Source organism: Aulonocara stuartgranti, assembly GCF_965226115.1.
Source record: "Aulonocara stuartgranti genome assembly, chromosome: 18".
Taxonomy (NCBI): Eukaryota; Metazoa; Chordata; class Actinopteri; order Cichliformes; family Cichlidae; genus Aulonocara; species Aulonocara stuartgranti.
In genome coordinates this window covers 29,291,746-29,318,484 of record NC_138954.1, presented here as the reverse complement: position 1 = coordinate 29,318,484, position 26,739 = coordinate 29,291,746, and the positions used below count along the sequence as shown (strand labels likewise).

The 26,739-nt window shown below is 42.2% G+C and overlaps 1 protein-coding gene across 3 annotated transcripts; it reads left to right on the top strand.

The window, feature by feature from the left end:
• Positions 1-26,526, top strand: LOC309693436 (leucine-rich repeat-containing protein 24-like). Of its 3 annotated transcripts, none has more exons than XM_082512634.1 (5): positions 1-114; positions 20,072-20,266; positions 21,892-22,170; positions 23,176-23,344; positions 24,445-26,526. In XM_082512634.1, the coding sequence occupies exons 2-5, from the start codon at positions 20,105-20,107 to the stop codon at positions 25,689-25,691; spliced, it is 1,857 nt and encodes a 618-aa protein (XP_082368760.1). In that variant the 5' UTR covers positions 1-114; positions 20,072-20,104; the 3' UTR covers positions 25,692-26,526. The 3 variants fall into 3 exon arrangements, with proteins under 3 accessions (XP_082368760.1, XP_082368759.1, XP_082368761.1); XM_082512633.1 differs by lacking the exon at positions 1-114 and adding an exon at positions 9,931-10,545; XM_082512635.1 differs by lacking the exons at positions 1-114; positions 20,072-20,266 and adding an exon at positions 20,283-20,961.
• The last annotated feature ends 213 nt before the right edge of the window (positions 26,527-26,739 follow it).

Genomic DNA, 26,739 nt, shown 5'->3' with positions numbered 1-26,739 from the left:
CTGGGCTTAAGCCTAGCTATCGTGAAACATGTACGTCTCTGGACCAGGAGAGAAACCTAGAGGACATGCAAACTCTAGATTGTGGATTTGAACCCAGTGGTCTGTTGTTGTGAGGTAAGAGTGCTAACTGCTGCATCACTGTGTTACCTAGTATGGGAATGCATGATGTTTGCTCATTTATTCACTTAATAATTTATTAAAAAAGACAAATTTGCTGTAGTTCTGTGATGTTGTCTATGACAACATGTTACCAGAGATCAGGGTATGCTGAGAAGATCCTGCTGTGGAGAATGTGGTGGACAAGATGACATTACTGATGTAAGGGATTCTATATATTCTCCAGTAGTAAAAGTGAGTAAGTCTTACAGACAACTGCAACAAAAACATGTTACTGCAATGAAAATGTGATGCGAAAGTATCAAATAACCATTCAAGTTCAGAGATTTAACAGATGGAAAGGTTTTTAATTATTTACACCTATACCTATTACACCTAATACTAATGTTGACAGGCCCATTTATTATATTTTGGACCAAAAAGAAGTCCAGCTGCCTTCATTTCGAGCCCTTAAGAATATTATGACCTAAATTACTGTGGACCGACACAGAAATCAGTGACTATGACATCAGTGATTTGTGGCTCAAGGATAAACACTGTAGTTGGTGATTCTAATACATAATTATATTTATGAATACAAGAATGTTGCTTTCATTGAGCTGTTCATGAAACAAGTCCCTGTTAAATAGCTGATCTGTCATTTGATTTTAAGTCATAATTTGTTACATGGCAATATCTTTCCTAAATTAATTGCATTATATTTAAAGCCTTGAACTTTTTGAACTCTCACAAGCTAAAATGAAAATAAACCTACCCTCAGATAAATCTAGTTTTAGAATAAATAAAATATTAGAAAAAAAATAACATGTACTGGCTACCATGACTACCTTGTGAAATCCATATTTGAATCCCCAATATTGACTTTCTGGCTACCTCCATCTTGGTGTTTTGAAACCACATGTGAGAAGTAAGGGCGTAGATCTGACTGGGAAACCGAGGACACTCCACACTCTTAAGGCAGGGACTTGTTGTTTACAATCAGAAATCTTTTTAACAACCAGAGAAGTCGCCCCCTGATGATTGTTAAAAGAATACAAGTTTAAGACACTCCGGCTTTGGCTCTGAATATTTCGATCTCAAAAACTTTGTTGTTCTCTTGTTATTTTTTACAAATGACCACACGTCCATTTTCATAAGCTTGGTAGTTGTGGCTAGTAAACATGTCAACCCGATGACTGCACTTGATCATTACGTTTGCCTCTTTTTAATTAGCTGCTTTGTATTTATAATTGGTAAAAACTACTGATTTAATTGACGTAGCACTTACTTTGTCTGATTCATTCAGTAATGTAGTGTAGCCTTGTTCAATCTGTCTGTGTTGCTGACAGATTTGAACACTGTCTGAGCATTATGTTGGCTGAGCTGAATGTTCAGCCGCAAACCTGTCAGTCTCCCAGTAATTGCTTTGCCACTCTGTATTTCTTTTCGGATTACCAAAAGATAGTAGAACATGTCAGCTGTTAAATTGAAGGAAAACAGTCTCTGTAGTAAGCTAACAACACAGACTTTATTGAATTAACATAGTGTTGTCTTTGCCAAGGTTTTCACAATATGTCCATCTCAGGAAAAGTTAATTCCTGTTTCCTGAAGGGTGACTCAGCATATCTCTTATGAATTAAAGAACAGCGAGTGTTGTTGTTGGTGCTGATGCAAATATTTATAGAGCATGTGGGGAAATGTGTTTTCTTGGCACTGCATTAGCGTTTAAACCCCACATGTGCCAAGTCTGTTGTTACCAAACCTCTGATGCCAGAATAGAGTGAAAATAATTCTTCCTAGGGTTTTTCTTGCTCATATGACCTATTATTTTATACAAAAAGAACATTTAAACCACTTAACATCTTGATATCTTCTGAATATTGTTGTTTGTGGGTATAAGTATTCATGTTGTACAAAAACCCTGCAATGCAATGGTCTGGTGGATGTTACCTCCCAACTTTTTGGGGGTAAACACCCACTAGTAAAGTAATTAACTTATTTGCTAGGCCGAAGTTTGAGAAAGCCTTGACAGTGCTTAAGTCAACTGCATTAAGGTTTAGGTTGACGGAGGAGTGGGTTGCATAGGCCACATGTGGAAACTGAGAACTTGCTTAGACTTCCCAGGTCAGTCATTCTCTTTCCCTTTGCCGAGGTGTTGGGCTGTCATGCCCACATTGACTGATTCGGATCAGTGGGTCCTGCGAATTATTCTGGACTGCAGAAGGTTGGAGAAACGGACCGTTCATCACCTTAATGGAAGAGTATTGATTGTGGTGCAGAAGCACGACCCGTCTGCAATAGTAATGGACTTCCTGAAATCACAAATGAAAAGGCATCAGGGGATATCGAGGAAGATGGGAGACACTGCTCCCATGATTGTTAGCACCTTGTTATCTGTTTGGATGTGTGAGTGCCAGGCAGCACCATTTTGTCTAATAATGTGCTCACATAGATAAACCTATTAAGGGATCAGTTCTCCATAACATGAAAAATCTAAATCTACCAGACTGGAAGCGAACCCTATCTTGTAGTGCTGACAAGATAATTACCTTCTTAAACTCAATAGGTTTCCTTTAGCCTTCAGTTGGAGTCAGTCTTCTGTTAGTGCAATAATCATTTGTTGATTTTTTTCTGTTTTTGGCCATTGGCCCGTGAGCAAATATTTCGGTCATTAGGTGCTCACTTCTAGCTCGCCTTGAATTGACTAAAGCTCCTTAGAGCTCCAGACTCATGGTTTCTAATTCACAAATGGAAAATGGAAAATTTGGAACCTAATCCAGAGTCAGTGGTAGACATGTGCTCTGTAATAAGCTTATTAATATAACCAAATGGTGAGAAAGCTGAGGTTGAGTACCCCAAAACCTCATGCATTGCCTCATGTTGCAATGTGCTCATTGCAACATTGACCTTTACCAAAATCTTAGCCAAGTGTGTTTTAGCTGCTTAAACTTAACCATGCACCGATGCACTTTAGATGGCCTAGCTTTCAAGGCAAGAAGACACTCCTTAGTGGACACCGAAAAGGAGAAGTTCTTCTTATTGCACTACTAGCCATTGGAGTCTAACAAAAACTTGGGGGACAGGGGGTCCATAACTACAAAGTCTTATTTACAGCCTCTGATGATGACATTTGTTTAAAGTCTTACAATCTAAAACTGCCTTCTAGTTTTTTGTTCAGCACAGATTTTTTCTAGGATCAACTTTGAGGATCAGTATCATAGTTTCAGGAATGAAACGGCACCGATTCAATGCCTGTGTCATAGAGTAATGAATGTTTCTGCTAATTTACTGGAAAAAAGCTATAAAAATTGCACACTGGACAAACGCTCAAGGCTCATATCGCCATATGGGTTAGGGGGTTGGTCAAAACAAGTTATAGCATATGAAATGTGTCCTTTGACGATGTTGAAAACTCGATTTTGTTGCCCTATAACTAGTTTTTTATTTTATTTAAATAGGTTTAAGTCTTTAATCTGCAAGCTTGTACAATCCACGGCTGTTTACTTGATGTGTAGCCCATGCTCTCTGATGTATCTGCTTGAAGCTCTCCTTTTCTCCACCGGTCAGTGTAATCCCCTTATTCTGTAATGTCACGTGTCAAAATCATTGACAGCTGTTAAGGTGTGAGGGCCAAGGCAAGGGATGACGGACTGCACACTTGTCAACAATGTACATGTATGTTTGTGTTGTGGCGTTCCGACTGCAGAGCCTAATATCATAAGACTCTCTTGGCCTCCATTCGGTCGCATTTGACAATCCCCTAAGTGATTAGTGGAACAAATATCTGCCTGTCGTATTACAACTGTTGTTTTGCCGGCCATTTGTAAAGCTCTTGTGTCTTGCATGTTTTTCATTGGGAGATCATCTCATTACACAGCAGAATGTGTGTGTGTGTGTGTGTGAGTGTGTGTGTGTGTGTGTGCATGCAGGTCTGCCTTAAATCGCTGTTATCCCGGCATCTGTTCTGTGCATGTTATTGATTCTAACCTTTGTAGACCACACCACAAACAAAAAGGCGATTTCCTCACCTGGATATTTTCTTCCCCGCATTTATATGGAAATTGCGCTCATTTATAATGCTCCGTAAAATATGTAAATGGAAATTATACTGCCCCACTGGTAATTTGGTTTCGTCTGTATCGCTCCATCTCCATCTGCCTGTCGGACTGTGAGTCGATTCGTCAGACTTTATCTTTGCCAGCCATTTTGAAAATTGCTCAAACCTGTCAATTTTAGTAACAAAAAGATGAATGATTCAGTCACAATTATCTTTCTTGCAGTGACAAAGAGCTTGTGTATTTTTCTGTGCCAGTTTGCATGTCTTAATTTAAGCCTCCTCCGCATGCTGTGAGGGAAAAGGAAAAACAATGTTTCATTTTTCTACTTGAATTTTCTCGACTACAGAGGAAGCAAAAAGCTACAAAGGCCCGTCATTGCAAGATCAGAGGTGGGAAAACCTCTGTAGCAGGGTTGTATCCAACGTGCTCCTTTGATATAGAGGTGTTTTCATTTACAAGGCAAGTTGAGAAAAGAGAACATTCCTAATTACAGTCAATCCCTGTGGGAGTAGCTGCAAAGGGATGAAGGGTTTTTATTCAAGCACACACACACAGACATGCCCACATACCTGGAGACAGTCCAGAGAACCTCAGTCTTCTAAGGCTGGACTGAGAGCAGCACTAATGGAAGTGTGACTAGTTCAAGTGCACTTAGACAGTTGAGCAATATAGTGAGTGGGTGTAGTGGAGTGATTTCCCTGCAGATCCGGGGATTCATGCTGGCAACTATGACATAAGCCAGATTGTCTCACATTAAGCTGTTTAATAAGGCGCTTTTGGTTTTTATGGCTGGAAAACACAACTTGTTGGGGAAGTTTATGGAGCAATTAATGTGCAAATAAAATGTGTATGGGACTTTGCATGCATACAAATAGCCAGCGGGTTGTAATTTAGCATTTGTTGCTTCTCCTGTGAGCCAAAAAAAAGAGAGATGAGTTAAGAGCAGCAAGGAAGATGGTGAAAGGATCTCTGTGCTCGTACAGACATTTGAGTGTGATGTTAATTATCCAGATGTGGGTCGAAATAGGCTCATCCTGGCCCAGAGGGGGAAAGAGGAGATCATTAAAATCCAAGCCCAAACACACAGTACGGCGCGCTCAGCATCACAAAGACACGCAATTAGGCACCAGCTAATATACCTGCTTAGGCATGGGAACCTTTTCACATATGGCTATGCATCAGTGCACATTTAAGTATGAGCGTATGCGTGTGTGCTCGAACATGCATGCACAAGCTGTCAATCAAGCAACGCTAAATATGGGTCAGCACGGATTTAACTACTGTGTGATTAGCGTGCGATCAAGTCAACATCAAAGACACACAGGAGCATGTGTGTCTTTGATTCACAACCAGGTTTGGAAACTACAGCTTACACCAGGTGGACTTGAGCAGTGGCAGCGGGTTTTATGGTAACATTTCAGTGCAGCATAAGTACTTAAAAAAAATAAAAAATACACGCCCTAACACCTAAAGGCATGCCACCTGTTGTAACTAAGAGTGTGAAACTGGCTAGCAAGTAAAGAAAGTGATGTAAACTGTTAGCTAACTGCTATATAACTGCTAGCGTAAAATTATATAAAAAGATTTTGGGAAAAAAATGTACAAAGACTAACTAAGAGAATTACAATAACAACGGAGTGTCAAAGATAGTTTACCTAAAAGTAATCAAAAAAATAGCTAAAATAATTAGCATGACTAAAACTGCTAGCTTAAATTAGTAGGTAATATGTTCAGTTAAAACAGCTAAAAGCAGGTTTATCTAGCTTTTAACCATTAAACAGTTGGAATAACTAGAATTACTAGTGATGTACGATACCACTGATTTCCTTTCCGATCTGATACCAAGTAAAATTCAGGGTGGTATCGACGATACGGATCCGATACTTTGTGCAAAAACTTAATGTTTTATTGTATTTCAAATTATAGCTTCATTATGATTACAGGGCATCAGACTACTTGTTCCTATTGTTTAATAGGTCTGCCCCAGGGCAGCTGTGGCTACAACTGTAGCTTGCCTCCACCAGTGTGTGAATGTGAGAGTGAATGAATAGTGGAATTGTAAAGCGCTTTGAGGGTCTCAAAAAGCGCTATATAAATGCAATCCATTATTATTATTATTAATAATGCAGAATTATCATATAGAAATAAAAAAAACCTGAAGTTGTGAGCTATTTGAACACGCTGCCTGCCTGCAGCACTAAAGGACTCCAAGAGACGTCTGCCTCACCCTAGCAGCACCTGTCCCTCTCCTCTCCTCCTCTTCAGTTCGCCTCGTCATATTCTGTGATATGATTTACTCTGAGGTGTTTGACAAGGTTAGTAGTGTTGCCACAACACCTCACTGTCTTGCCACATGTATCGCAAACCGCATCTTGGCTGTTTGTGGAGGAAATATATGTCTACACACAACTCCGTTTATGCTCAGCTGCTGTTGTGAGTGCACATGCCAAGGGGCTGCCACACATTCATACAGCTGTAAGAGAAAGTAGTTCCTTCCAAATGATATAGTTTCTTTCCACTGTGTTCCTGTTAATGATAAACTACAAATTTACCCCAAATTACTAAAATATCGATATTTTAATATGAGAATCGATTCTAGAACATAAATAACTGGTATCAATATCAATCAATATCGATCCGCACATCACTAAGAATTACCACCTCACAGCTGAATGCCCCCACCAGCCAAGTCTGTCCAGAATCCCAACTTACAGTGAAGACTTGAAAAGGACTGGATCAAATGTGCTCAATGTATTTATCCTTGCCCAATAAAGCTGATTCTGACAGAACACCAAGCTGAGACCGCTGGTGTAGACGGTGCTTGAAACGTGACTGTTGCTTCAAAGATGCTGCAAATTCTAACTAGTGGATGACTCACACATATCAGTCTGGCAGGTTCAAGCTATAGGGAGGGCACCTAGTTTTAGTGACGAAGCTGATTCAATGGCTTCCCCCAGGTGAAATATAGTTACAACCTCCCTGTTTCTGAGTTATGGCTTTGAATAATGACATAATGATATTACAGTGAAGAGACGATCGACCCATTGGAAGAAAAAAATGTGATCACATCGTTAATTTCATCCTGTTTGACATTTTGCATAATTAGCATTTGGAGCTATTTATTAACAAAAACACTGAGTCAACCATTTAACTGTATTTTATATATCCTATCTGTTCAAGTTGAAGTTTAATGGATGAAAGAGAAAATTAGCTAGAAGAGGTGGATATCGTTAAGTTGAAAGTTATGGATAAAAGTGAACCCAATTTACAATTTGACTGACACTAGTGATTTTCATTAACCTCCAGACATGTCTGTTTGTGTGCCCCCTGACACATGCAAACTATGTTTTTTTCATTCTTTGTAATTATTTCAATTAAATTTCTCACAAGAGCCACAGTATACGTACATTAAAGTGTCAGAGGATAAAGAGTCTAAATGACCATATTTTGTCAATCTAAGGAGTATAATGCACATCAACATTAACATTAATTCTGTATTCAGTAATTGTGTAGGCTGTTTAAACCTATTTAAAATGCGATAAATCGAGTGCTGTTGACATCAAGCTGTAACGTCTTTGGATAAAAAATGAAACCAAGTTCTTCTAACGCTCATTTGAGGCTGGCTCCAAAAGCAAGTCAGTCCCCATAGACTCTCTTTGTAAGATGGCCAACTAAATAGCATTATAAGTTATGTTTACAGCCTAGTTAAACTAATTGTTTTGGATAGTTTATGTCTAACGACTGTACAGAGGGTGATTTGTTTTCAATAACTCATGCATCATCGATACTGGTAAGACATAAAATCTAAAAGTGTGGCTGCTTTAATCGACAGGACCCTGTAGCTGATTGCTGTCTGTTAGGCCTCACCCCTGCAAATTTTGGCTCATCAGACTGGACATGTTGACTGTGTTTGTACTGTTGGGTATTTTTTTAATGCCGTTATAAGAAAAATAATCAGGCTTGCTGAGAATGGAACAGAGCTGGTGAGTATAGGATTAGACTGTTAGCACTCATTAGCAGATATTCATCAGATCGCTAACAAAGCTTGTCATCTGGCAAATATGCATGTCAACCTTTCATCTAGATATGGTCACATCTGATTCCTAAAAAACAATATTGTCATGGTTCTTTTCCAAATGCTAACTTTACAGTCCAAACTCCACGGTGGCTATGTCTATCATTTATAAACAGTCTATGGTTGATACAGGAGCTGGGAGCTCATTGAGTAGGACACAATATGTCCAATATACGGTACTGTGCAAAGGTTTTGAACCACCCCTCAATTCATTACAGTTTCCTTCCAAGAAGCCAGAGTTTCATGTTATTTTTAAAAAGTGGTTTTAACCCTTTCATGCATGAATTATGACAACCTCAATCAGGATTTTTTTTCTTAAGTATTTTTATTCTTTAGGCATGAAAAGATGAATAAAGAAAAAAATCCTGATTGAGGTTGTCATAATTCATGCATGACAGTGTTAAATAACAATAATTACAGTGAAACACTTTATACACCTATAGTAGCATTAAACGACCAGTGGGTGGCAGGGTATGAAGCGTCACATCAGTCCAATGTAGTGGTTTATGTGCAAGTATGCCATCAACACTGACGCAAATACAAGAAAACACCCTTTGAATAGCTGTCCACTGTAGTGACCACTATGAGTGAAACGGTCAAGGAAATAGTTGTGTAGGCTTTCTGAATGTCTTTCAATTTTTTTTCTTTGGACATTGGTTGCGTTTTCACCAATTTTTTAGTCTGGTCCGTGTTTTCAAAGAATTTTTTTTAGGTCACCTAACACTGACCTATGATTGTTTAAGAATAAATATGGAACCTAACTCAAAGGATGGACCAGTGTTGTTTCCATGGCGATCCAGGGTGGCTGTAAATAAGCCTTTCCTAAGGAAAGGCAATGGGAAGAAAACTTTAAGGAATGCCAAATTCCATGAGAACTGTCCACTAATCAGACCATATTTAAATTACCTGTCTAATATTTTGTAGGTCCCCACCATTCCAGGATATGAACAGAGAACCTCTGACACCAGGGCGTTGGCAGCTGACCTTCTGAGTTCTGTGGGTTTTAGAGTGGGACCTCCATGGATCTGGTTTCTTCTTGCACGTCGCATACAAACTTGATCAGACTGGGATCTGGGAATGTTGGAGGCCTTGGGCTGTTACTGGTGTTCTAATACAATAACTGTTTGTGAAAATTGCCATTAATAACAGCATAGCAGGGACGTTTTCCTGCTGGGAACGACTGCTGCTGTTGAGTGGATGGCACCTGTCAGAGGAGCAGAACAAATTGATTTACATTATTTACCTGTCAGTAGCTTTAAAGTTGTTTGTATTGTGCCACAGTACAAGACAGCAGACTGCAAAATGCTGCAAAATAGAATGTAACCTGTGCTCAAAATCATCCTCTGCCACACAGCCGGTAATGAACTGTGTCTGCAGTATGACTGAGTAGTGTGGTTTTTCAGGATATTGAGAGGCTGGCGGTTCAGCTTGGATTCTCTTGCCCTTGGCCAGATCGAAATAGGACTTTTTCAACTCAGAATCTCATTCCTGTCGTCGTCACAGCCGGAAATATATGATGAGCGTCTCTTTCTCAGCAGTAGACCATGGATGATCACATTTTACACGACCGTAACCTTTCACAATAAAAGACGAGGCCGCTGTCCGTGGTGCTGAAACCACTCTGATTCCCTCCCTGCTAATGTGTTGTTTCACAGTAACGTGGCGCTTTTTCTTTAGCGTCCTTCCTGCTGCTGTGGAACTGTCACTTAAAAATAACTGTAACAAAAGGTTGACGGCGGCAAGAGGATCACCTAGTGTGTTATGAAAGTGAATAAATGAGAGTAAAAGGAGTGAGGGATCTCCATCTCTATTGCTCTCTCACTCATGCACACAGAGCGAGAAGGAGAGAGAGAGAGAGAGAGAAGGGGGAGGGAGTCCGTTCAAGCAGAGATAATTAGAAGAGTGGGTCACTATTGGAAGAAAGCAACCGATAAAGTCAGGGGGAAAGGGGGAATACGAATCAAAGCCGCATAATAATATGAGAGGAGGGAGACAAGAGTCTTAAGTCTTAATGGAGCATCATCAGCACTGAAGTCCAGCCCTGGCAGACGCGAGCAGTTTCCTCCGGCTCGCAGCGTCCAATTACAGCGGAGCAGCTCAGCCTGTGTGGACTCCTCAGCGCTGCCCAGCCAGGAGCGAGCAGGGCAGAGGGAGGGAAACAATGTTCCGACGCTTTCCCCTGCTGTGATTTCAAGTGGAATTCCTCTTTTTGTTTTTAAATTATTGTTATTATTGTTAAAAATTCTTATTATAGTTTTTCTTTCAAGTCGCCCGACCGCTGCTGCCGAGACCAAGTCCGTGCACGCAAAGAAAAGGGTAGGTTTTAAATGCGCTTTCCTTTCCTTTCTCGCCTGGGATAGTGAGACTGAGGTATCTCATACTGCCGGTTGTTAGCGACCCCGTTTGACGTTTGATTTAAATCCACATTGGTTGATTTTGTTTGTTTGTTTGTTTGTTTGTTTGTTTGTTTTTTCCTTTTCTGTGTTGAAGTAACAGAAAACTGTGCAGCCCACTCACACAGATACCAGAAAGGGAGTAAAACAGAAGAGGTGGCTTGTTTTGGGAAATGTTATTATTATCATCTCATAGTTGAAGCTGGGGAGAACACCATTTTTAATATTTTTATTCCTTTTTGGGGATTTTGTTGTTGTTGTTTTTCCCCCTGTCTGTGAGTACGTGTTACTTAAACTTATAGGTGACATATAACCGTTCCTAGAATATGTTAATTGAAGTGAAAAAAAAAATAAGACCCTTTCGTTTCTGTATAGTGTTAATACTACAGCAGTATCTAACCTGGTCTTTGTATTATTTTTGTGAGTGTGTGTGTGTGTGTGTGTGTGTGGGGGGGGGGGGGGGGGGGGGGGGTAGTAACACGCCCTACAGACTTCAAATTCAGCAGCCTAGTGTAAAGTCCTGACATGGAAAGTCTGTCTAACTGTGTGTGTGCTAAATCACTTGTTATTGCTGTGTATGCTTGTGTAGTTCAAATCAATCTGGTGCATCTGCTCACTTCTCCTTGCAAGATGCCAGATTTTTGTTTGTTTGTCTTTTTTGTTACAATGATTGTACATGAGACGGACAAAAAATGTAAATACCTCCCGGTATACAACACATATAACACACATATCGAGTACAAATACTGCAAGTCCAATTCCGTACTGACACACGCATCACTCAAAACTCACCTTTGTATACATGACTACTATAACAGGGTTATTGCATTGCACAGCATTATACTTTGCAGGTGTACCTAACAAATGGGCCAGTGAGTGCACATAAATAAATAATGACCTATACAGCTCAACAGCAGCACAAAAGGCAGCCGCCATGAAACAGAATCAACACCTGTCAAAGAGAAAAGAAAAGAAAAAAACTTGAGGAATGATGAGCGTCACATATTCTGGGTTCCGCTGCAGAGCGGTTGTATCTCACTGCACTGGGTCTGCCGGATAAACTGGGTCATCACTGTTTGACCAGCTGTCAAAGGTTCTTGCTGTTTGTCTTTATACAGAACTCCAGGCGTGATTAATTAGCAATCCGGTCACAGCAGTGATTTGGAACTTTGTACTTTGTGTCCTCATGTGTCAGCGCTACGATGCTTAAACAGTTCTCTTAGACTGTAGAATACCTTTCAGACAACTTACACTAATGTCACTGCAGACAGAGCTGCAGCATATCCAGATTATCTGACGAGCTGCTGCTGCTATTGGAGATATTTTAAAGTGAGGGACCAAGAGTGATATATGATTAGCATGCAGTAGTGTAACCCTACAGGAAGACCACCCTGCTTTCTTATTTGGAATTTTAGACGTCTCTCTTCCCTAATGTCAAGAGTTGTAATGTGCTTGCCTCTGCTTAATTGCTATTCTGCACATGAAGCGGTGTGGAGCCAAACAGCAACCCCCCCCCCCCCACCCTAGATAGGACCTCGTTTGTTTAACTCTGAGGGTGGGGAATCTGTCTTCCGTGGACATATCCGTACAGACAAGTTGACTTCTTACGGCTGCAGAGATGTTTAATTTTTCATTGGCTACTGTCTGCCAGACAATGATGACTGAAATGTCTCATGGCTGTAATTGTATAGTACCCTCAATTCTGGCCTGACTTGATACGGGCAGATGGCAAAGATCAGCTGAAATAAGAAATTCATGAGAAAAAAAAAGAAGCAGATTCTGTTAAAGTTTCATTAATTCCTGCCTGTATGCCAGACTGTACAGATAACCACAGTATAGGCTAGGTGTCAGAGTGCAATTTGACACACACCTGACATCCATTACTTGGAGTCAGCAGATGCTGTCACTTCCATGGCAACAAAGAAACATAATTTATGAGGATTCAGTGGCTCCTACCGCAGACAACCACTGCACACCCAAGTATTACAGAAGTGCAATATAGATGGATGATAAGCAATCATTATCGGAGCATTTCATTTCATTTCTGGACACATACGCTTTCACACACAGTTTCACTGCTGCTTGAGTAATACCTGCACTTTCAACTCGACTGCTATAAACAATATTTACAATTCAGATTCGTCCATCCAGAACAATGGGGGAGGGGGTGGGGGGGGGGGCAGCCGCTTAAAAGAAAACAGTCGCATAGAAAAAGAAAATCCATTCAAGTTAATGCTTCTGTCAAATCCAGGGAAATATAAGAATGGAAGGGATTGTTCTGCTTTGCCATACAGGATGATCTGTCTTCCCAGCATTTGCCTTCAAACTTGTCTGATCTCATCCATCCTTAAACCTTCAAACGTGAGTGGTGTTTGTCAGTGTCGTACTGGGCACAGCAGAAAAACAAGAGGTTTGAAGCCCGACTGATGAAAACGGACCAAAATGTATATAAATATTAAAATAAATCAATCAGTCAAACTGCTTATTTTAATCTGGGGCAAATTAGGCAGCCTGTCAGATGCGGCTACTGTGAGAGAAACGGCTAGGACTGATCGCATCCACCAAGCTTGACAATTAGAATGGACAGTGTGCGACAGAGAGAGGCTGGAGGAAAATGTCTGTGAAAATGGAAAAAAGTTGTGAGAGAGCACATGCGTATGTGTGACGTTGTGTTCGAAAAGGTGACACAGCCTGCTGCCAGCAGTGTTTACTAAGTGAGTAATTGAGGCACGCATACACAAACACACAATTGGCTCATTTATGTTTATTGTTCTCTCAAAATTTGCACTTAACTATAATTTCTTCAGGCAGGAAGACTGACACCATGCTGTAAAGATGAAGTTAGAGCCAAAGTTAGTTTGGCTTATCATAAGGACTGGATACAAGAAACAGCTCGCTCTAAGTACCCACTCAGTTTTGGCCGCTCAGCACATTTAGGAATGCAGATATGATCAAGACGATCTGCTGAAGTTCAAGCCGAGCATTAGAGTGGGGAAGAGGGGTGATTTAAGTGACCATTATAGTGGTGTTGTGAAAGCCACGGGGGCTGGTCTGAGTACTTTAGAAACTGCTGAGATTTTCCTGCACAACCATCTCTAGGGTTTACACAGAACGGTCGAACAAAGAGAAAATATCCAGCGAGTGGCAATTCGCTGAACCAAAATGTCTTGTTGAAACCGGAGGTCAGAGGAGAATGGCCAGACTGCTTGGAGCAAACAGGAAGGCAACAGCAACTCAAATAACCACCTGTAACAACTAAGGTGGCAGAAGAGCATCTCTGAAGCCACAACTTGAAGCAGATGGGCTAGAGCAGTAGAGGATCACTCCAGGTGCCACTCCTGTGAGCTGACAACAGGAAACTGAGGCTACTATTCGCATGGGGCCACTGAAAGTAAACAACAGAAGATTGGAAAAATGTTGCTAGATCTGATGAGTCTGTTTCTCATCCAGATGGTAGGGTCAGAACTGGGCATAAACAAAGTGAAAGCATGGATCGATCCTCCCTTATGTTAATGATTCAGGCTGCTGCTGCTGCTGTAATGCTGTTGAGCATATTTTCTTGGCACACTTTGAACATTATTTAAACACCGTAACCTACCCGAGTATTGACCACAGTGTACCCATCTCCTGATGGCTGCTTCCAGCAGGATAACACATCGTGTCATAAAGCTCAGATCATCTTATACCGAATGGTTTCTTGAACATGACAATGAGGTCAGATGGTCTCTACAATCCCCAGATGTGGTGGAAGAGGGGATTTGCATAATGGATATGCAGCTGACAAATCTGCAGCAACTGTGTGATGCTATTACATCAATGTGGACCAAAATCTCTGGGGAATGTTGAATCTGTGCCATAAATGATAAAGGCGGCTGTGATACAGTTGCTGCACTTGTCTAATCATTGTAGCTTAAACCAAAGCAGGTGCCGACTCCTAACCTAAAAGCTAGTCAACTCAAAGTGAAAACAAAGCTCAGCTGTTAGTGAAAAAAGAACACGAAACATGGCGTTCAGGTTAACAGTGTGGTGATTTATGTCACTGACAGCCCACCTGTTTTTTTAAAAACAAGTATTAAGGCCGTCCAGACAACGTCCATCTGCTTACACACACATATACTAATGTTGGTTATTACAAAGTGCTGTAACTTTGGAGCTTGTTAGAAAATTTGTAAGAGATTTAAACATGGTGTTCACTGTTTGTGCAGCGTCTACAAGCAAGTGTCTCCACATTTGTATTTTGCTTGTTTACATCATTGTATTTTGCACAACTCTGTTGCTTGTGAAGCTCGCACACAAGAATTTCACTCACATGTGCTGTACCAATGTACCTGCACATGTGATGTGACAATAAAAGTGATTTGATTTGATTTGATTTGATTTTGAATCGGAAGAAACGGAAGACAATGGGCCAAAGTTTTGCTAACTGAAACTGTCTGCATTGTATTTGTGGTCTGAGTCTGACTTAACCAATCATGTTTGAGCAGGTAATCCATCACCAATCCATCAAATAGCAAGCATAGACCTGGATATACTGATATCGTGGCTAAAGCAGAAGATCTGGAAATTTGGCTCCTCCTCCCAGAGGCTAGTTAGTGAGGTTCCCAGACTGATGTATGTGTGTTTGCCTCTTATTATAATCATGTAGTCTGTTAGTAAGTGGGCAGCAGTTTCATGCTCTGTATTCTTTTATAAAAGGTTCTTGGTTAGTGAAAATGAAATGCTTTTGCTTTGCATTAAATCCATCCATGGTCAGTATACAGTATATAGTGGACTGTGTACAGCACCTTCATGGTGGTACAAATACAATGACTGATTTATTACTTTGTCTGGTTTCCTTTGAATTGTTAGCTGTGTGTACTTTGTCAGTTAGGGTCGCACTCTACACCTGTTGTCTGAGTACAATTTAATTGTCTAAAATAGCAAAACAGAAGCAAAAGCACACCCTAGAAAAAAGGTTTAAAATGCATTTTAAAAAACTATGAATTTAAACTTGTTACATTTTTGGCCACATTAGTTTGTTCTATTCATATATAATAAGATATACATGTGATATAGCAGCAGCCTTATTTTTATGTCAGACATTTTCTGACACACTGCTTTTGCAGTGTTGCTTGTATTTCATCATACTAACCAGATTTGGGGGAGAAAAAAACGAAAAAGAAGGCATGGAGCAACAGAAAACAAGTCGCAAGGCTAAAACGGGTCGAAAACCTTCTCCTGAGCTGTGAGCAATTATGACGTGATGTTTCAGCCACCCTTCCCGGACCACGAAGGCATAAAAATAAATCTTATGTGGAAAATGGAATGGAATATTGATTATGCAGCGCTGCAGTCGCCGCTGTGCTTTTAGTTCTCAATTATCAGTCGCAAATCAAACTGACTTGCAAGGATTCCAGCACACAGACTTGTTGAGCCTGCGAGAGACACCGTACGCTGATATTTCTAAATTGCTCCGCTCATGGTTGCAGTTTCAGCCAGAGCAGCAGCCTGTATAAAGCGTCGCATGAACCTCAAAACAAAATCAGAGTTTGTGGGTTTATTCGAGGCTCCGTGCAGAATATGTCAATACCTTCAGAGTCTATCTGCTTGCCAGCTTACATTAGCAACAACAGCCTCCACGTCACAGACAGACGTGTCACAGCAGTTTATCATGTGAACTCTTAAATAGCAAAGATTTATCGAGTTTGTCTTAGTACGCGGAGAGGGAGTGAAGGTTTTAGAGTAAATGCTCCTCTGGGAGTGGTGGCGGAGTGCTGCTGCTGCTCAGAGGGTGATTTGGCTCGAGGCAACCTGACAGTGAGCTAGACACACACAGACAGGCACACACACACAAGTAACCCAGCAATAAGCAACATGCAGTCATTTACTCTGTTTCTCCTCAACACAGACATTCACAAATGCCAGCTCCCCTCCCCACTGCTTTCACGGTGAAAATCAATGGTTGCAGAGCCCAACTGGACGGAGTAATAGTGGAAAAATAAAGAAATCAATGCAGACTTATTAACTGAGCAGAGCTTCCTTTACCGCTGACACAAAAATATGTGAGTGTTTGACTTGTCTGTGTCTGTGAATGATGATAGCTGCTGCTGGTTGTAGACAAGATGTGCGAGCGCATAAGCATATGAGCGTCTTCCTCTATGTGTGTGTGCGTCTGCCAGTCAAGAGTGTGTGTCCCTGAACGTTGGTGGCTGGTGCTTGTATATGAGTGTTGTATTGTAGGCGTGCTTTGCATGTTCATGAGCGCTCCTGTGTGTGTTTGTGCATTTTGGTGCGCACCAACAAGACTATCTCTCAAAGTCAGTGTGTTACTCTTGGGTTAGTGCCACAGTGCACTGCCGGAGCCTTGGCCCTCGGTTTATTTGTGGACAAAAGGATGCTCGGAGACAAATGATTTAGCACCTGTCAGTCAGAGCTGAAGGACAGGCGATGAGAAAAGAGAGAGGTCAGAGACTATGGAAAGGGAAAATGATGGCGGCTTTTCAAGGAAACTGTGAAGGGAACAAGGAGAGAAAGAGGGAGGGAAAAGTTGAAGCTGGAAAAAGAGAAAGAGATTCAGAACCAAAAAAAGAGAGTGAGAGAGAGAATTTACAATTTAGCTCTGGGTCATCACATAGCTCAAGTGCCTGTGAGCAATTTTCCCCTGGAAATGACAGCTTCTATTTCTGCAGAGTTGTTTGCCTAACAGCAGCTCACAGGAACTGTGGCTGGCCTTCAGGCCCTGCAAGCAGAAACTTCCCTGATTGCGAGAGTTACCATAACAACGGATGAGGCCGACCTGCACCGATGGCAACGCGGGAATGTGAACTTTGATTCCCGCCTCCAGCACTCTGGCTAGTCTGCTGCACCTCTGACATATCAACACCTACCCTTCTTGGCAAAAACAAGAGCGAGCTGTCGGCGCTGTGAGTGTTTGGTCAGCCAGAATGTAACTGTTCACCAGTGGGTGATGATTTTGTTTGCAGAAACAGATCATTGTGTCAAGAGCAAAAGAGACATTTGTAATTCAGAAATGCCCAAATAAACAAGTCCAGTGCAAAATAATGTTTGCAGAGATGTGCGTGGGCGGACGTTAGGAGCTGCTGGTGAATGCTGAGCAGGGCTTTGTGTGATGCCAGGTTTATTAGATTTCCTTTGGCATTTGTTGACTGACATCTGCCCTGGCAGGTCTCTGCGGCCGCTCTCTCCCTGACTCTTGGCTCGCTCTACAAACCAACAAGCCTTAATCATCTTATGTACACTTTCCCACGTGGTCAATAAAGATATATTGCTGACCTCGTTTTTTTTTTATGCCGAACAAAGCGCCTCCCTCCACAAAAACGTGGACAGCACAGACAGAGGCTTAGCTAACAAGCATCTGATTGTGCAGATTACCGCGTGTTCCGCGAGGGATTACCGAGACAGAAATGAACAAATTGACCTCTTACCACCAAAATCCCACATCAGCAAAACAAAAGATAAGAGTCAAGTCTCTGCTGAATCTAGAAAAAGTGGAGTATACATTGTACTGCAAAACAAGTGTCAGCAGCATTATTTAAAGAAGCCTGCCCCCGCCCGTTGTGTTATTTTTGTTACTGAGTCCTTTCAGTTTGCAGAACCTGATGACTCCATGGGTACCCTTTGTGTGTGGGCCATCCAGACTCTGTATGCGTGCGGTTTTTAAAAAACTGAGCAGCCCTGGAAGCAAGGAGAGAAATGCACGAGCTGTATTCTGGCAGTGCGTCGTTTGCATTGATGTTGGGCTCATGTTCTAACAACAAATATCTGACTGTGCACCCTGTTCTGAGTGTATTCTTAGCCGAGGGCAGGCGTCTTCCTCTCCGGTTCCCCTTCTGACACTTTTCAAGTTAAGTCAAAGCTATTTAGAAGTCATCTCACTGTGAGAAGTAACAAAGGCTCAATGACAGACCAAGGCCTAATTCAGAATTCAATTTTTGTGCTTTCTCTTCCCAACAATAGAAATACCTAATTTCTCTGCATGCTTGTTTGGCGAGCTCCAGAGAGGAAATGGCATGCTTTTGTTAATAAGTGTTTTTTTGGTGAGAGGAGACGATTGAAAAGCTTATGTAGGTCACATTGTATTAATCAAGCTGGCTACCCTTGCAAATGTGCTCTAAATGAAACACACAATGTTAAAAAAAAAATAATCCAGTTTTATTTCGTATTTGCTTAATACTGCAGCGTGACCGCACTGAGAATTACTTCTCAGCCACTGAAACAGCAATCCCAGTACTTTTACGCTTAGGCATTTCGCCTGGATTATAACGCTGCCTATGGCGTGGACAGGCTTGATATCGGTCCGACAGAAGAGTTCAAACACCCGGCAAATGAAATATTTATCAGTCACAGTTTATTTCAGGCACAGGACCCTTTCATCATTTAGCTTTAATGAGAGCTGTGTGCATTCTGATGATTAATAGACTAAACGATCTTCAGATCGTTCCGAGCAAGATGCAAATACTATCAGTTATCTGTCCGGGAGACTCTTTAAGTAAACTAGGATTTTTCACAAGTTAGACAAGCTTAACGGGGGCCGGGGTACGAGCGAATGTTTTCTAACAATGTGAGATTTTAGATTGGATCAATGAGACATCGTCTTCTCTGCTGGAAGAAGCTGCTCCAGGACGAGGCAGGTGGCACAGTAAAGCACGGTAAATCAACCTGCTGTCACGGGGACAGAATGACAGGCTCAGTGTGACATTTCAGTGCATATTACATCTCCAGCCCTCCGGTATCCTTGTGTGACCTGCTGCAGATTAACTATTTTGAACACTGCCGGCCAGCATTGAGTTTTGATGTGAGCAACCAAGCAGAACAATAAATCCCTTCTGGACCGTATAGATGCAAAAAAAAAAAAGAAAAAAAAAAAAACGGGCGGAAAAAAAGAAGTGCATGGATGAGTTGCTCTGCGATGGGTTTATATCAAAGCAAGACGTTGCTGTAAGGTGCAGCGAGCAGCCGATGCTGATGGTTTTGATCAGATGATTAGAGCTGGTTACCACTGGAGAGTTGCTTTGAGGAGGTAAATGTGCTTTCTGAGATTACAGAGTTCAAAACAGAGACCGTGACTCTTTGCTACACATTTGTGTGTGTGCGTGATTGTAAGACAAAGAAAGAGACCGAAAATGAGGGAGAGTGTGTTTGTGCATGCATTAAGCAGACAAGAGAGAGGTCCTTGAGGCAACCTGAACATCTTTTATCACATCTTTAATTAATTGAAGCCTATAATAGAAGCTGCTGCAGTCCCGCAGAATAGACACAGTTGAATGGATAATAGCTGGGGATGAAGAGATACGCTTGTTTTTGCTTGCTTTCTTGTCAATCCTCCCTTGCCATTTCACAGTTATATGCTTTAACAGCACATCTGGAGCTGCTGTCAGTCTCCGCTTTGAGAATAAAGTGCATTAACCAAGAAGAGAGAAATGTTTTCCCCTTTTTTCCCATCTTTTCAGGTTCTGCCTCTGAAGACCTACTGTAAAGCCGTCATGGGCCTCTTGTGGTTCTCCAGACTAATCCTGATCATCCTAGTCCTCATCCCGCAGCCGTCCCTGGGCTGTCCCTCCGGCTGTCGCTGCTACAGCCTCACAGTGGAATGCGGATCTCTCGGGGTCAAAGAAATCCCACAGGGCATCCCGTCTGTCACCGAGGTCAGTTGGACTGTATGTTAGAGCACTAGTTGCCCGTGCCCCCGCCCCATCCAAACACACACACATGCACACCAGAGGTTTTCAGTTGACTTCCTCTCTGATCCATTCTTATTACCCTGAAATGATTGTGGTTAATCAATTCACCGTGACCCTCTTTGATGTAAGCCTTAGGGAAGGGCTGCGCTGTTGGCTGTGTAATTATTCATTCTTGCTCAGAGCGCGACTCTTGCACAGCTCTGATCATCTGTTGCGAAGATGTTTAACATTATGCCGTGGTTTTTTTTTCCTCTTGGGTTCAACACCCCCCCCCCAACATCACTGCAGCTCATGAATATTAATGTAAAGCATGCCCTGCATAAATTGTTCCATTAACCTCAATCAGCAGGTCTATCTCGTCCATCACACTTTACCTCGTGGCCCCCGTGTTTTCTTCCAAGGAAGCGTCACAGATGAATGCATATTACCAATCAAGCTGCAAAATTGTGCATGCCAGATCCAACGCAGAAAGCACGTCTCATAAAAAAACTCAGTCTAATGTTCTTTTTTGGGGATATGCTGACTTAAAAGACCTGTGATTTCTGACTAAGACACGTGAAACGCAACCAACTACCATTACTACCACAGTGCTCATTCAGGCAGAATATAACCCATGTCCTTCTCAATTTACAGATGGCCCCTAAACACATCACATGCAGGTAATCATATACTGACAACAAGAAGGTTGCACTCGCAGAATGTGCGTGGGTGTCACTGTGCCGGCTCAAAGTGGGGCTCTGCAGAACAGGCAGATTGTTGGCTGCAGCTAAAAGATGTAAATAAAAGATGGACCTAGCCACTGTGACATCACTCATTGTGGAGGCTCAATATGAAGCCTGATTTTGAATGTCTATGTCTTCACCCGGTGTTTTGAAACTGAACGTGTAGGGCAAAGGGGCAGATCTGGTTCAGAAACAGAGGCTCGAAACTTTTCAGTAACATAGTAAAGCATACCCTCAGCCGTCTCTGGGCTGTCCCTCCGGCTGTCGCTGTTCCAGCCTCACAGTGGAGTGCAGATCTCTCAGGGTCAAAGTTCCGGTTTGTTAAGTCAACACATTTTACTCAATTAAAATCATGTTGTATTCATTATGACTTGAAATTAGTGATGGATCCTATTGGGAGAGTAGGATCGCAGACAAGTGAGCTGATATGAGAACCACTCAGCCAAACCTATCTGAAGCTTACATACTTTGGATGTTATTTGGATTCTCAGCAACACATATGCCAGATTTGAGAAAGATCAGATGAACAATGATTACCGATGATAGGTTTAGAGCATACAGACATCATTAGAATTAGTAAGATTATCATAACTGTGAACTAGTTCATTCTGCGGTATATGGAACACCACACATGACTACATTTAACATGCACAGCCCAGTGAGACAGTGTTTCAAGGTGGATCTGTTTCTGGTTTAATCCATTGTGTGGTTAATTTCTACCCGCTGAGTGCAGCACAGCTATAAGCCACACTCATTTTCTTGTACAAAACAAACCTCAGATGAAACCTCACATCCTATCTTCTGTTTCCCTAATGTAATCAATGTGTGATCACTCTGCTAATTTCATTTACCCTGTCGTCCATAAAGACCATTTTCCTCCAGGACAACGCGATAGTGCAGATCCGTCTTCAGGACCTGACTCGCCTTGGCAGCCTCCATTATCTATACCTGCAGAACAACAGCATCTCAGCCCTGGAGCCCGGGGCTTTTCTCGGGCAGGGGCAGCTGCTGGAGCTGGCCCTTAATGGTAACCTCATCCACCTGGTTACCTCTGATATGTTTCGGGGTCTGGAGCACCTAAGGATCCTGTATCTCGCCGGCAACCAGATCACTCGAGTCCAGGACCACACCTTCAGAGGACTACAGGTTAGGTTGTGTCAGCCCGAATGTATTAGTTGGAAATAATTAATGCAAACTTTGAAATAGGTGTTCTAGGAAACAAATATAGAATGTTTTTACAGAATGATGTCTTCAAATTTAACGCTACGTTCACACTGCAGGCGAAAGCGCATCAAATCTGACTTTTTTGACCCTATGTGACCCATATCCAATCATGGTATGACAGTGTGAACGGCACAAATCCGATATTTTCAAATCCGACCTGGGTCACTTTCGTATGTGGTACTGAATCCGATACATATCTGATGTTTTAGAAAGCGACTGCTGTTTGAATGGTCATGTTGCATTAAATCCAGACGCCAATTATCAGCGCCGGAGAAGCGCTCAAGAAGACATCGCGAACGCTTCCTGGCCATCCAGTGAAACTGTTGGGAAGACAACGTTGGAGAAACGTGAATATTTTATTTGTACTGTATAATCTGCAGATTCTGACAGAAATCTGCAACTATCCTTTGAAGCACCGCTCCTCAAAAAACAGCAATAAGGATAATTATTGGGCCATATGTAAATAACAAAATAACTTTATAACTTAAAGCAAAATTGGGAAACGTAAAGTCCGAAACAAGTCTTTATATTAAGGGCCATCAGTCAAACAATACTGTTTGGTCTGGGTCTAAACAGAGCGAGTTGTGTGTGACGTCTTCTTTTGCACATGCGGGCCGCTTTGAGGGTTAACACTAGAGCGCATTTGCTGTCGCATTTTATTTGTAGTGTGAACAAGCAGACAAAAAAATTGGATTTGATCAAAAAATCAGAATTGAACATTAAGAGCTGCAGTGGGAACGTAGCCTAAGTCTTATTCGTGACTGATGTCTCCTTAATCCCTAGCATGTGGTAATACAGTACAGACTGACTCAGGTGGAGCTGAGACACCCTCCTGTCACTATACTGGATAATTCTATCCCTTATGAACTTGCACATTTTATACTTACCTCTGCTTCCCCTGCTTTGTGCCATTTTTGCTGTCTGCAGCGTCTGCAGGAACTCCACTTGCAAGAAAACAGCATTGAGCTACTAGCTGAGCAAGCCTTGTCTGGATTGTCGTCTCTGGCCTTGCTGGACCTCAGCAGGAATCACCTCCGCACCCTGGGAGCTTCATCACTCAAACCGCTTGTCAGTCTGCAGGTGCTCCGTGTTACAGGTGGGTAGAATTCCTAGATTATATTAAGTGTTACTATAATATGATAGAATCATCCAACACTGATTTTAATTCAAGGTGCCTTGAAAAACTTCTCTCTTTCCACACTTCCGAATAACTCACACCCCTGCAATAATGTATTTCCAACCACTGAAATTCACACTCTACCAATGAAATTATAACAGCGGGTCACAGCAGGCAGACTTCCGAGAATTAAAACCAGAGGAAAAAGCCAACTAAATTAACAAAACAGCTAATTAATGGGACCTCATGTGGAGGAGCCTGTTTACTCAGATAAAATCTGGTAATCCCTCCTCCCACACTTTTCTAAAGTTGGACTGACCCTTACTGTAACTTCCAAGAAAGCAACAATCCCAACTTCACACTCATTACATTTAATGACAGAGGCATTAATGGATTCAAAGAGTGAACTTCTCTCCAAGTTTGACATTTTTGTCACTGTCTATATGTCCCAAAGAGTGTAAAAAATGTACACAGTCTGTTTTTGTTATTATTTAAACAGCTCTATGATGTCTCTGTGACTATAAACATGAACAATGATTTAGTCTTGATTACTAAGGCCCATGGTCTTGCGGTGGGCTCAAAAGAACTCCACAGCACCACAATATGTTTTTTGTCCTGTCTCACTCCCATTATCCTCAACTGGTCACGGCAGAGCCTGGTTCTGCTGGAAGTTTCTTATGTCCTGGGTTTGAAATCTTGGTAAATCTAAATTGCCCACAGGTGTAAATGTGAGTGCAAATGGTTATCTGTCTCTCTGTGGTAGCCCTGCGACAGGCTGGCAACCCGTCCAGGGTGTACCCCGCCTCTCACTCTACAGCAGCTGGGATAGGTTCCAGCCCCCCTTGACCCTGATTGGATAAGTGGAAGAGAATTGATGGATAGATTAACTGAATTGAATTAGAAAGTTGATATTACATGAACAAAAAAATATATTTAACAAATCCACTTCAGTAGATCATGCAGGTGGCCAGGGTTACTTTCCACCATGCTATCAGATTTATGCTAGGTTAATTTTGACCTTGAAAACTGCGTTCCGTTTATGTCTGTTTCCTTAACTGCTTTCTTTCATTCCCCTATAGAGAACCCATGGCGCTGTGATTGCGCTCTTGGCTGGCTGAAAACCTGGATAAGCGAAGACGGACAGCGTCTCTTGAGTTCTGCAGAGCAGCGTCGGCTAATGTGCTCTGAACCTCCTCGCCTCTCCCACCTCAGCCTGGTGGAGGTACCTCCAAACAGTCTGGTCTGCATCCCTCCAGTAGTGCAGCTCGAGCCAAGCCACCTGACCGTTCGCCTAGGAGAGAGTCTTCGAGTCTCCTGCCAGGCCTCGGGATACCCTCAGCCTCAAGTGACTTGGAAAAAAGCCTCCCATGGTAAACCACAGTTGTCACCTCGAGGCCTGGTTCAAGAGCTGGGACCCAATGGGGAGCTGTTTAGGCCTGGGGCCGGTGGAGCGGTGACAGCCTTACCAAGCAGTGGGGGGATCAAGGTGGGAGGTGTTGGAGCAATCCACGGGCCTGTACGTGGAACTGAGGAAGGTGGCGAGAGGGACAGCTTTGATCCAGACATGGGCAGCGGCATGCTGTTTCTCAGCAATGTCACCGTAGCACATGCTGGGCGCTACGAATGCGAGGCCTGGAACCCTGGTGGTGTGGCTAGGGTTACTTTCCACCTAGCAGTCAACATGTCTTCTTCCTCCTATTCATCTCAGTTTTGGCCTCGTTTGAACACTCACTCCTATGTTTCATCTTCGTCCAACTCCTTTTACCAGCCTGAGGTTGTGGATGTTAGCCAGGAGCCTCTGTATGAGCAAGACAGCATGGACTTTAATGCCCTGGGCCCTGCCACACAGACTGCTATTGCTGTTGGCATCTCCTTGCTGGCACTCACTGCTGTTCTCCTCTTGATTATGATCTACACTCGTCACCAGCAGTATCAGAAAGATGACACTGGCTCCTATTGCACGAGCAAGGAAGAGAGCATCCTCTATGTGAACGACTACTCTGATGGACCCACCACCTTTGCGCAGCTGGAGGAGTACCGCGATGACCATGGCCACGAGATGTACGTACTCAACCGAGCCAAGCCGGTCCTGGGTTCCACTTCGTCTGCATGTCCCATGATGAGCGGGTTTGTCCAACAGAAGGGCATGAAGGAGGCTCTCCTCGATCACGAAATGGTTCAGACTCTGACACGATCGGGGGGATTGGGACTACGCAGAAACCCAGCGGATGGGGGAGAGGGGCCCCTAACAACAGACCCAGAAGAGCTCTTCCTCAGTCAGAGTATCCTGTTCGGATCACAGGTTGCCTATGAGATCCATTGTTAAGGAGTCATTATTATGCTCTGGCATGAAACAATATGTTGATGGACTTTTAATTAAAGACAATAATGGAAATCACCTTGGTGCAGTGATTTGAAGCATCAGATTATTATCTGGCCTTTTAAAGAGGGGAGATTGTCAGTCAGTAATTTCTGGGGGAGCCTGGTTCACAAGTGGCCTCTGAGAGAGCTTCTTGATTGACTGTATGACACTCGTGATGGGTTAAGAAGACTGACGATTGAAGGGGAAATAACACATGAACCACAGCTTTCTGTCTCAAAATCAACCCTTTAAGGATAACTCTAGGTGGGTAACCTCGTCAGAAAAGTTTAGTTACACTAAAAAGAGGCTGAAACGATGCAGCACACAGTGTCTGCTTTATTCTAATTTCGTTCGTTACGCTTTACTTTTCGTGTTTCGTCTATGTTTTGTGTAGTATATTACAAAGTTAATTCTCAGAGTGAAGTACAGTTGTTTTGTGAATCCTGCTACACATCCCATTAGAATTAGGCCTAAAGCAATCCTCTTACTGAAACTACATTAACATTACCCATATGTGCGAGTGGGTGTGGGTAGGTGGATTTGTTTATAGAGGTTCATTCTGAATGCAGAAATCTAGTCTTTTTTATGTTTGTATCATAGCATTGTTTTTCTTGATGTTAACATGTTGTGTTGTTTTATACCTGCTGACTGCAACACTAGAACAAGATATTAGCATTTCTAATGTGTGAAGTCGACTCTCTGAAAGAACTCAAGCTTCATTAACGTCAGTCTGTGATTACCATTATGATGTTAATAATGTACATTTTGTCTTTGGTTTCTACATAATAAAATGTATTTTAAAAGAGAAAGTTTTTCCCTTTCCCCTCTTTTTCTGACTCTATAGACCATATTTGAAGTGTGTAGTTTTTCCCTGTGGTCTTCCCTTCATTCTATGAGATGTGAAAAGGGCTTTATAGAGAGACTGTAGATCTGAGTCACAGTGTAGAGGCCAGTCTGTGAGAGGTCAATGGTTCATAAACCATTTATTCTTTCCCTTTTCCGCTAAACACTG

Coding starts and splice junctions, on each gene's coding strand:
- LOC309693436 (XM_082512634.1), top strand. CDS start 20,105: ATGGGCCTCTTGTGGTTCTCCAGACTAATCCTGATCATCCTAGTCCTC. Junction 22,171..23,175: donor ACACCTTCAGAGGACTACAG/GTTAGGTTGTGT, acceptor TGCTGTCTGCAG/CGTCTGCAGGAACTCCACTT. Junction 23,345..24,444: donor GCAGGTGCTCCGTGTTACAG/GTGGGTAGAATT, acceptor ATTCCCCTATAG/AGAACCCATGGCGCTGTGAT.